At 39.0% G+C, this 12,874-nt stretch overlaps 1 protein-coding gene across 1 annotated transcript in view; it reads right to left on the bottom strand.

Moving 5' to 3' along the window:
• The window catches only part of LOC134744369 (TATA-binding protein-associated factor 172), a 54,508-nt gene that overhangs the window by 39,455 nt on the left and 2,179 nt on the right, over positions 1 to 12,874 (bottom strand). The window contains exons 2-3 of the mRNA XM_063678148.1: positions 11,294 to 11,471; positions 2,681 to 2,744 (exon numbers count right to left, since the gene is read on the bottom strand). Of these exons, the coding sequence (XP_063534218.1) occupies positions 2,681 to 2,744; positions 11,294 to 11,471 (242 nt within the window). The remainder of the gene's footprint in view (positions 1 to 2,680; positions 2,745 to 11,293; positions 11,472 to 12,874) is intronic.

Genomic DNA, 12,874 nt, shown 5'->3' with positions numbered 1-12,874 from the left:
GCCTACTTGCCAATCCGGCCCACGAAACAATCCAAATTACATAGGTACATGCAATTTGTCCCGCGAAAACGAAAAGGTAGCAGACGCCTGACGCCTGGCCGTAGCCCTCGGGTCAAAGTTTCGAGATCTTTGTCTACCTACGCCTGGTACCTGGTAGTGCAGGGCAGAATTATGAGACCACGTTGAAACCACGAATTCGAATTACTTCGAATATAAGTAAGAACTATTCGTTTTGTCGTGAGTGTTTATCACAGCATGTCATACCAAGAATGAATTCAGCACCCCCGATTTATACGAAAACGATACCAAACCCGGCCTAGCAGCTTCACTGATGAAGATAATCAAGATCAAAATGAGAGCCCTAAATAAACCTTCAAGAGCGGATATCTCAAAGATTTCGATATCTTGTAGATACAAGATACAACTTGACTTAATAAAACTTGTAACAAATTAAATCTCTTTTCATTTTGTATAAGTGGTCAAGTCGCTCAGACGCATAGTTTCCGAGATATGATCGAAAAACCGAAAAATGGAACCTTCAAACCCCCCTCTCCCCCCCCCAGCACCAGGATTACGGCCGGGGACTTTTGATATGTTCACCTCCTAAATAGTTCAAACAAAGCTACGAAGTCAAAAATTGTGTTCCAAGCATTTCCCTCTATACCTTTTTTTGGGCATTCATTTCCTGGCCTAAATAGCAATAACTGACCAATGGTAGGCCTTGTGCCGTTGAAATAAGGTTTACAAATCGTTTGTTAATAATTTCGACGATGGTACAAACAGCAATACTCTTCACTGTCCATCGGTGGACCTTATCCCTTTTGTAATAAGGTTTACGAGCTGTCAGTTAACAGTGTGGGCGATGGTACAGTCAGCATCAATAATAGCGGATGAAACAACACACCAAAAGTATCTGCAACCCTCGAATACCTTTCCAAATAGAGATATACTAGCTTTTGCCCGAGACTTTGTCTGCGTGCAGTTAGTAAATTGGGTAGCTTATTTCCTATCCAATCTGCTTTTTATCGATTGCCCATACAAACTTCCACCTACCTTTTCACCCCCCTTAAAGGATGACTTCTGGGATAAAAACTACCCTATGTCCTTCTCCGGGACTCAAACTATCTCTATATCAAATTTCAACTAAATCGGTTAAGCGGCTTAAGCGTGAAGAGGTAACAGACAGACACGTTTTCGCATTTATAAAATTAGTATGGATCGCACTTAAACTATCGTGAGACATATTTCAAAATATTTATCAGTACGGTTTTTACTTGACGACTCCATCTGCGGACTGCCCCGCGCCCCCCGCCCCGGCCCCATCAGCGCGTGCGCAACGAGCGACGAGGCGGGCGGCGCGGGCAGTGCACGACGTACAACCGCCGCGGACACTCGTGCCTGAGGATGGATTCCCAAAGAATCCGAAACATGTCGCCAAAAGCGACTAAAAATAATAGTGAGTAAAAACCGTACTGATAAATATTAGTATGGATCTCTACAGTTCGCGTTCAGAAGTATCTATTACAAACTAGTCATTATTCCATACATAGACATTGGAAGATAGCTAGTTTCGACGCGTAGTCTGACACGCTACTTTTGACAGCACAGTTGACAGTCAGCTGTACAGTCGAAGGCAAAAATATCGATCCAAAGAAATGGCTCAAAAATTTGTGAACACGACTTTATTGTCTAAGGTGTAAGAGCGTACACATACTTTTGAAACTTCGAGAATGTATATATATTTATGCCCTTGACTGTACAAGGCAGGTTTCCCTTTACTCTACTTGCTTTAAATTTTTCAAATGTATTCAGTAAATTAGTAACAGCACTTGTTTAATAGGTAACTACAAAAAATATCGCAAACCGTATCTAATAAACCAATTGAGCGTAGAACCGCAGCCGATTTGAAACAACACTGTTAAACAGAAACAAGTGTTTTACAATCCATTGGATGACTGACATGGTCTACAATGCCGATAGAAGCTCATTCAAAAACACACTGGGTGATTTTGGGGTCGTGATCCTGAAGGTCTAAAATGTGTTAAGATTGTTATACTAAAGTTGGTACAGTCTATGGTTGCCTATAGAATAACGGATTTTTAAAATTTACATCTAAAATCTAGGCAACCATGGACTGGACCAACTTTTTAATAAGGCAACCTATTACAGTTAGATTATATATACAATAAGGTATTTTTTTTTTACTGTCCGTACCCAATTTAACTATGGCAACCTATTTGCAATGTTACATATTTCAATTTCAATTTATTTATATAAAAGACAACAATGGCATGGCCCATAATGGTTAGTAACAATTAAGATTAAAAACTAAGTGTTAGTGGAACAAAAAACAGAAAGAGACAAACAAAAACAGACAGCACTAAATAACATTAACTATCACCTAATAGCTATCTATAACCTTACTATCACCTAATACCTAATATTATCTATCATTTATTTCTTATCACAAATAAGGAACAGATGAGGGTAGGTATATATTTCTTATAACGTATCTCCTACTATTACTTGGGCAGGATGTTACTGCAGGACTGTAGGTACACTAAAAAATGGAACCTTGGGGGTGAAACCATGTCGTAAATTATTAAGTAGTGTGTGCATGGTAGCTTCATGGGGTCTGGTTGGGAAAGCGTACAAGTTTTAAAATTACATTTCTACTGACCTTTCTTGCCGGTGAAGGGCGGGGGATGCCATTGTGGAACGTTCGTTAGAATCGCTTCCACTGCCTGGAACCAAAAACAAAAAAAGTAGTGTAACATTAACTAGTCTAGTCATTTATTTCAGTTTATAATCTAGTCATGTTTCAATGTATAATCCCAAGGTAATAAATAGAGTTGGCTCCTGCGGGCCTCCCTAAAGTGCGATGACCTGGCCGAGGGGCGTGGATGATGCTATGTTTTGCCACCATCAAGATCTGATGATGGAGACAGACTATGTGGCCACGGGAATTCAGTAATAAGACAACGCAACCTCATTAAGTTTAGAAATAATTCACACCATATCGAAAACCTGTAGATAAGTTAAGCCCGGTTCACATTTGTGCTGTGTCGTGACGCATATCGGTTTTATATATTTAATATGATTGCGTGCACATTTGTCTGACGCAGCGTGCATCAGATCACGACACGACAGACAAATGTGAACCTAAAATAAATCCAATCGAAAATCCTTCGTTGTCCAATCGTTGTTTTGAGTGACGAAAGCAGCGCTAGTAGCGCTACACTCATTATTAATCATTGATACCATTTCTATCCGGTCATCATGTTTTAAAAATCGAAACAGTAGTGCGCAGTTCATCAAAACGTGTGTTACCTGCTGAGCCGAGACACTGACATTATTTATAAGAACACCCATGAATTATTCAGGTGTTACCGACTGGCTTACAGACTGATTTACTGATTAGCAGAAAAACTACTGTGCGAAAGCACAACCGGTTCTCTAAATCATTGTCGAATTTTTTTTTGCCGAATGTCATTTTCCATCCAATTTTTCACATAATTTCATTTCGCCGAATGATCAAGTAGCAACTCAACATAATAATTCCTATTAATGACCCTCGATCTGAATCCCCTAGTTTTCTAATGTTTTTTTGTAGCTTATCATATTAACAGCAATGGCTTTAGGCAATATAGTATCCCATATTTACTTCAAAGTTCATTGTTTTCGAGATATTTGGCATCAAAGTTGAACAATTTTAGGCCAAAAAACAGGTTTTCTGGTCATAAATATTGTGTTAACTAGATTAAAATTAAAACCAGAGACCAGTTTTTGGAGACGTCAAAGACGAACCCAAATATGTAGATTTCGTATATGTAAGGTCTTTCACAGCAATCGAGATACGAAAAAAGTGTTTTTTAGACAATGTTTAAAAAATCATAAATAAATAAGTATTCATCTCCTTCAAAATCCGCGTAGACAAAAATGGAGATAAAAGATTAAAGAACCGATATCTGTTTGTCTTATAATGCACCTGTAGTGCAAAAGTAGGAGATACGATTCAAAACTTGTCAAAAATCGAAAAAAACATCGGGTAGCCCCATAATGAAAGTTTGCCGAACGTTGGTTGCCAAAGTAAATCATCTGCGAAAAGTTTTATCGCAAGTTTCGCGCGGCGTCTCATATCTTTTGTTTCCGACTAATTTCCTGGCTTTAAAATAGTTTGTTAGTTCCATGGAAACCACAAATCAACAGTTTATTGCCTCTTCTCGGGGCAGATGTTTTTCTTTGCCAATGGTCAGTCATTTTGACATTCATTAGCGCATTACAATGTGCTCAAATAAAAGAACTTTGACTTTGATAGAAAGACAATTTTTAAACTTACAAACCGCTTTTTGAATTCCAAGGGTCATTATTGAAATATCAAGTGACCAAAACGCTTGAAGCGTCACTTCTATTTCGATAGGAGGTCATCTCCACAAAAACGCCCCAAGGGGATCTTTTCATAGTCTTCAAAAGTAGGGACGTACTCGTATAAATATAAAAGCGTCATATTCATTTTGAGTCTCGCCAAGTCCACAGAGATTACACCTTCTATAAGAGAAAACATTTTTAATGATAATTTGATACCGTTTTATGAGATGACGAATCTCTCATGCTTTTAGAATGACGGGATCAAATTGATTCTGCCACACCATGTGTGTTTTATGTAACGGTGCGTGTGGTTACATGCACACATCAAATTTTATGGCAGAGCCTGACCTGGTTGAATGATTTATGTCTGTTTCCACTTAAAACTAAAAATAAAACCAGCATATAAGCGTACTTATTCTCTTAATTCTCATTCGAATACTTATATAAAATTCTATGTACGTCAGACTCTGAGGATTTAATCGGCCGACATAAGTGGAACAGTTTTACTTACGTCAGATTTTATTTTCCGTCGAGATGCATCTCCATTGTGAGAGAAGGAATGCCATTGTGACTTTTATGGAATGAATATGCTCGAGATCGAGAGTCCCTGTTGCATTGCAAATTCTATTTTCGGCGTCGGGATAAACGAAAGTGTGCCATAATCACTGATATCTTAGTTACACAGTAAAGCACATTAGTGCCATGCCAATTTCAACCATTCGGCATTCGAAAAATAAGCCGTTCTAAAAAACCGTAATGTCAATATGTGGGTAAGACCGGCAGAATATAAAATTGTTGGTTGGGAAAACGGTCACAGGGCAAGAACGTATTTGTTTTACGTACTTCGCTCCGACACAGTCAGAAAGGAAGAGCTTCGCTCCATCTGCTCTACCGACCACCTGTAAGTGAAGTATGTGAAGCGATGAAAGAGCTTGAGGACGGTCTTACCTGATAGTCATCTTCACGTTGACTTTACGCATTATTTTAAAATTTTGTTAATTCTACTATGAATTACGAGCGCTTCAGGATTCAGGACCTACCTAATGAGCAAAAGTGCCTCAAAATTAGATCCCCGCTACTTTAAAAGATTTGTATTCATCCCAATCAGAATTAGGAGCTCCTTCGGGCCTATTGGGAAAAAATGGTGTCTCAAAATAACAGCAGTCTACGAGAAATGATTAAATTTTTTTTTTTTGTGTGTATGTATATTTTTGATCGTTTAAATAGATCCGTATAGGGTAAGTATTTATTTTTACTACATCAGCTCCCATATAATCTCACAAAAATTGCCTAAGGTCAGTTCAAGTGCGGCTGATAGCACGGGTCATACGGGCACGGGTTTAGCCCTCGTGCCTTGAAACCCTCGCAACGCTCAAGTTTCCACTTTTCAAACCACTCGCTACGCTCGTGGTTCAATTTTGGAATCTTTCGCTTGCTCGGGTATCAATATTAGCACGAGCGGTTAAACAAACTTTGCCACCGAGTGAAACACAACATTTTTCAGCACACCAACGCGAGGAAAATACTTAGATGTAAAATACCAAAAAAAACAAATCAAATCCAAATGAACGTTATAAAAAATCATAATTTAAAAGTAATTTCGACCAGCTAACATAATGAAACAACTCGAAATTTTGATCAGATTAGTTTACCACACATGTGGATAAAATGCAACTTTCTCATTAGTTTTTAAACGATTAAGAGGGTGTTAACCAGTTGGTGTGGTGAAAACATATACATATCTACAATATCAAAGTCCGATAACATTAATGGCAGTACATTAATAGCGACATTGCCTCAACACAACTGCGTAAATTGTAGGCAACCGGTCGAAATCGCGGGTCATTTAACTTTGTAACAAGCGAGATAAGTGAGATAACAGAAATATTTTCACTAATGCCAGGCGAAATGTGTGTTTTGCATTCCAAGGTTATTTTAAATAGATATAAGTATTAAATTAATAATTTAAAAAAACCCCCTACGCTATATGCCAAACACATCCATTTTATGCCAAAATGCCTTATGTACAGTCGCCATCAGATATATCTGAGCGGCTAAGCCGCTCACAAATATCTGAACACGCCTCTATTGTCAGAGCGTTAGAGTGCGTGTTCAGATATTGTGAACACCTTGGCCGCAACGATATATCTGATGGCGACTGTACATCATTTTGGAAAAGAGCTAATACTCTTCAAACTGCTCGACCGATTTCCATCAAATCCCACATCGAAAACGAAATCGGTCCATCCGTTGGAACGCTACGATGCCACAGACAGACAGACAGACAGACAGACAGACAGACACCATATTAAATTAAAATAATCATTTATTTTCAGGCGTGGCCCATAGAAGTGTTAGTAACAAAAAAAAATTATTACACCCCTGCCTCTTTAAAAACAATATATGATGACATTCACTCGAGCGTCCCGAAAGCATCCCTAACCAATTCGCATATTTTACTATTATGTTTATTTTTCAATAGATTATTTTCCTTACAGGATTTCTAACCAAATTCGCATAATTTTCCACTATATTTCATTTGTGTACAATCACTAAGGAGTGTCATTTGACAGAGCCTAGTTAGGTGCGACGACGAGCAAAACGAGGAGTGTGTTAGGTGAACCGCGACGTCCGCGACCAAAACAGTGCGCTTTGCCAGGACCAACATATTTGATTGTACAATATTGATTTACATTACAGTATAATAAGAAATGTTATCAAAACTATTCGAATGGTTAGAAAACGTACTAAGGAAACTAAGCTATTTAAAAAGAAATATAATGGGAAAATATGCGAATTGGTTAGAAATGCTTTCGGGAAAGGAAGTTAATAGTGAGAAATAATAAATTCGATTTTCGGGAAATAATCGCTACTCTCCAAATCGATTGCTAAACGATTTGCATAATCGAGCTCAGATCGGCAGGCTGGTGGAAACGTTGCATGATTGGCATTGTCCTTATAGCATCATCTGGCTACAACTGTATTTGTTTACGCATTTAGAATTTTTTTTTAAATAGGTAAAACAGGAAACTAATTAGAAAAAATGACTTTTCCTCGACATTGGCAAAATGATTAAAGGCCAGCTTAATACGCAATAAACAAAACTTTAATCCAACAAAGGATGTTTTCCTAAACAACTCTATCTTGTCATAAAAAACCGGACAAGTGCGACTCGCCCACCGAGGGTTTCGTACTTTTTAGTATTTGTTGTTATAGCGGCAACAGAAATACATCATCTGTGAAAATTTCAACTGTCGATCTATCACGGTTCATGTGATACAGCCTGGTGACAGACAGACAGAGGAGTCTTAGTAATAGGGTCCCGTTTTTACCCTTTGGGTACCGAACTCTAAAAACGAATCCTTTGACACCTTTCATCAAAATCGGCTGAATAGTTTTGATGCTACGGTGGAAAACGGAAAAGTGGAAAGAGCCCCCGAAAACCATAAGATAAGATGATACGGTGGAACATACAACACCTCCCACATAAATACGTACATAAGGCTGCGTTTCTATCAGAAATGTGCAAGGATGCGTAGCGACTGTAGCGAGAGATGTGTTTTTTATTAAGAACCAATAGAAAATTGCCGACTAGAGTTGCGCTAAGCGAGAATTGGTAAATAAAGTGATCCTAATGGTTCTTAACAAACACATCCCTCGCTACGCGTCTTAGCACATCTCTGGTGAAAACGCAGCCTAAAATAGGCTGCTATAGGAAGCTAGGCTAGCAGTGCTAGCCCTTTCCATAGTCGGATAAAATAGATTGATTGATACTAACAGAATAACCCGATATTAGAAACATTTGTTACTTTTGGAAGATTTTTATTAGGACAATCTTTATAAACTTAACCCGAACGAATAGATTTTTCTTACCCAGGACCAAATTGAAACCTACAGACCGTTTTTGATTACCCACTTTAGTAAACAAAAGTGTTTGTCTGACCCAGACCAAAATACAGCAAATAAAGGAAATGCAAAGTAAAACTGAATACAAAGAAAAACCTCAACCCGCGTGGCATGTCCCAAGGATGCATTATAAAGGCGTGTTCAATTTTTCTATTACAATAATGCATTCATTACAACTATTAGTTATTCTGTGTTAACGTTCATAAATAATTTCAACACATAATTACATAATCACTAAAGGTAAATTAAAAGTATACATGATAAAGCAATCAGTGGAATAAAGGAACTAGAATACATAATTACGAACAAACATGAATCTTGAAAAGATTATTCCTTCTTTGGGCGACGGTTATATCGTTGCTCAGCCCTGTCCTAGATAGCTTTCTACAGTTTTCATCACCTTCAAATCAAACGAATATAAATAATCCCTTTACCTATTTAGAGTTGTTGGGATACTTGGGATTACTAAAATGTAATTTAAAATTTTCCGTCCCGGGAAATTTGGCACGTGAAGGGAGGGAAAATATGCAGGATAACTTACTAGTGAGACCGGAGATAATAATTAATCATCCGTATTTAAAAAATCACGTCAGATACTAATAAATATTACCGATAATGATCCCACAAACTTCTATCTCAACAATAGATTTTTACTATTAGTCAATCATCATTCGTTCGTTCTGGTTTAGGCCCATTTCCCGCTGTCCTATTCAATTGAAATTCAATGTTACGGTGCCTGATGATTAAGGAAGCGCTGGTAGCCTAGCGGTAAGAGCATGCGACTTTCAATACAGAGGTCGCGGGTTCAAACCCCGGTTCGTACAAATGAGTTTTTATGAACTTGTGTACGCACGATCATTTGATATTTATCAGTCGCTTTTCGGTGAAGGAAAACATCGTGCGGAAACCGGACTAATCCCAACAAGGAGTAGTTTCCCCTCTGGGTTGAAAGGTCAGATGGGCGTCGCTTTCGTAAAAACTAGTGCCTACGAAAATTCTCGGGATTACTTGCCAAGCGGACCCCAGGCTCCCATGAACCGTGGCTCAAAAAAGACGGGATAACGCGAAGGAGATGATGATGGTGCCTAATGATGAAGATCATACATGATCATTAGGAGCTATTACTGTCGTATCGCCATCCATTGGACATCAAGTTTAAGATTGTGCAAGAAAAGTTTGTTTTACAGAAATTTATTTTATTACCCGACAGTGCAACGCAAAGGAGGGAAATTTACCGGTCTATTTATGTATGTAGGTATGTTTGTTCCTTCGTGGCACTGAGACCAAATGCGTGGGCTGATATTGACGATTCTTACGTCAATTGATTTCTCTCGATTGCCGGGTGTAAAAGACAAAACGGCGACATTCAGACCAAATATTGCAAAAAAATTAAAACGACATACATACTATGTCGAATGGGGTGTGCTACCTATCATTTTGTAGGGATTTGAAAATAATCTTATAGTTTTCAATGACCGTTTTTAATTATGAATGACTATTTAGGATCATAGGATCTATAACGATTTAACAATCGCTGCCGGGTTTATTTTGTTTATTTTACGTATTTAGAACTAAAAGGCTTGTAACTGTAACTCAAATAGATATACAAAGTTTCCTCAGGATGTAACTAAGTAGGTGATGCCTACTGATGTAGCTTCGTATTTTAATCTCATCTAGACACCGCAAACCCGTTTCAAATACTCGTCTTTATCTGACACTGAGTTACAGAAACGATAACAGCATTATTGATCTAGTTTTCCTTTTCAATCATAAATATGTTCGTCTCCGAATGCCCTTGTTGCGCAAATTGGGGTTATGATTGCGGACTATTGCGAGCTGACTGGGGATATTGAACCTTCACGACGTCGTCTGCTTCAAAATATAGTCGGGAAACCTTTGCAATGTATTTTTAAGTTAATCGTCAATTGTTTGTATAAACATAGTTGTGTATAATAAATACCTAAGGACTCAATGGTTCCCAAGGTTTAAAATCCTGTCAAGTGTCAATAACTTCAGTCGCCAGAGTCGGTTGCACCAAATCATCTGTCACAATTAAACGTTCGCAAAATTTTATAGTAGGGATGTTTTATAGTTCACTGCTGGTGTGCTGGTTGCCGTTAATAAGCCCTTAAATTGTGGTTGGTGAAACTCATCAAACCTTCTTTTATTTTATATTTTCATTGTATCTTCGATCAAGCATTGTCTTTTTGACATTCGTATGCTCAGAGAAACTAATTTTTAAAAGTTCTCTCCGTCCTTCTGTTTGGAAATGAATGATCCTTTTTGGCGTCCACGTTCCAAATATGATAGAGAATTTTTTGCAAACAAAAATAAATCACTGCTTTCTTTGTTAAATAATAAAGCAATTTCAGCATTTCTTGACTCATGTTAATAATTATGCGCTCAAACCACATCTACGCAGCAAGATAATAGGACTTTGATATAAACATGTGTGAATAAGAAGTAAGCCACGCGTTAATTATAATAATAGAAGGGAATTCCCCGCTTATAGAAGAAACACGCTTTATTATGAAATAACTAAAACCCCACCCAGAGCCGTTCGGATTACCAAAGGCTGATATATGTACAATAGCGAATTAAGTACAGACAAAAGAAATAAGTACAGTGTGTGCCTTCTGAACCTCGCCCAGTTACCGGGTCGCCACGAGTTTACTAGTAAACCTAACGGTTAGGTTTGGACTCGTGGCGGGTAAGTTAGGTCCCGTGGCGGGTAACCTAATATGTTAATACCTGCAAGGGTCGACCCTGGTCTCCTAGGCGGGCGAGCGGAGATGCTTCATCAGACTGTGCAGTTCTGAACCTCGCCTAGTTGCTACACTGCCGCAAGTAACACTAACTATTAAACGTAAACAGTACCTGCGAGGCGGCGACTCTGGTCTCCCAGGTGGGCGAGCGGAGATGCTTCATCAGGCGGTGTAGCTAGCAGCCGGTGCAGCTCCTCAGGGTTTGCCTTCTCAACCTCGCCTATATAGTCGCCGCGAGTGACATTAGACAGTACCTGTGAGGCGGCGACCCTGGTCTCCCAGGCAGGCGAGCGGAGATGCTTCATCAGGCGGTGGAGCAGCCGGTGCAGTTCCTCAGGGTGTGCCTTCTGAACCTCGCCTAGTTGCCGCGCTGCTGCGCGCCGCGTCGCCGCGCCTGCGCCCGCCTCCAGCAGCACGAACAAACGGTCCAGCCTGTGCAAACAAAACGTTTAATGCCAAAGATTACCTAAATAATTATTTGTTCGTGAGCTTTACGGTGTTTGCCATGTCTAATTTTTACACTAGGAGGATTATATGTATATTTTTTTCCTAATATAGGTATGTATATAAAATTAGTGACATCTGTCGAGACTTTTCGATGCAAAGTGTTAATCAAAATACAATGTGTTTATAACATTAAAAGTAAACGCGGAAGCCAGGAGACACAAAAAAGGATTATCCCTATAGCAAAAATTTCTAATAGCCTAATCGACTTTTTTATCGCACCTTACCAAAATCATTTTAAAAATTCAAGGCACCTACATCATATTTTCTAATTCTAGGTATCTGTTGCTGACATTTATTACGAGACTAAGAAATTATCTAGCTTATTCTTATTTGGTTAAGAAAATACTAAACGTCTTTTCTTCATTATACCCTTATTGTCCTCAATGTAAACGGCCTGCATATGACATCTGAACATACAATCGTTTTAATAAGTCATAAAATAAATTTTCAGTTAACCCGGCCGTTTCAACATAATGTGTGTGTAGCGCGCACTTGAATAAACCTACTTCGTAATTCTTTACGCAATGTCCAACATAATTCGTCTGTGCAAACAGTAACAGGTCGTACCAGGTTAGCGGAGATAAGAAACAGTAAGGCTGGCTGGGCCGCTCAAGCAGGGTAACGTAAAAAATCTAGAATTCATTGGCTTAAAAGAAAATGAGACAAAGCTGTACCCTTACCATAACTTGACAGTGGCCGCTAGCTACACGTAAACCCACCGAAGTCGTTGACTCCGGCCACTGAAGTCATAGTAAGAGTTCTGCTCATGGAGTGGTAGATTATGTCAGAAAGCCATCGGGAGACGAATCGTTTAGAATGGAGACCACGACGGCAACTTTGCAGCGCATTACATTTTTCGGATACGGAAGTAGTAACCACGATTCATATAGTCGGGATGCAGAAGAATATATATTTGTATAGTCGATAGATCTATATTCACGTTTTTCAGAAAGAAAATTCACCCGTTTACGCGCTGTTGACCAATATGTAGTTATTGTGTATCCGCATTTGGAAATTTCGTTATGAAATATGTACATTCGATAGTAATATGTGGTTAAGAGAACGCTATATCTGCCGGAAAAACAAAGAGGTAGAGGCCGGCCCCCAACGACGTGGTGGAACAGTATGACCAGCCTGTTAAAGAAGGAGAAGCTTCCTGGCGGCCTAGCCAAGGTGACAATCGCTTGCCTTCGCCATCGAATCGCTTTGTGTCTCTCTATCACTCTTCCATATAAGTGTGACAGTGACAGTTGCGTTTCGTTCGCTACGGAGCGTTAGCGATTGGCAAGTTGTCTACGGGGCCAGATCCGACAAACCTAGACAGAATG

The sequence above is a fragment of the Cydia strobilella genome, chromosome 9 (assembly GCF_947568885.1).
Source record: "Cydia strobilella chromosome 9, ilCydStro3.1, whole genome shotgun sequence".
NCBI classification, from domain to species: domain Eukaryota; kingdom Metazoa; phylum Arthropoda; class Insecta; order Lepidoptera; family Tortricidae; genus Cydia; species Cydia strobilella.
This window is presented reverse-complemented; position numbering and strand designations above follow the sequence as displayed.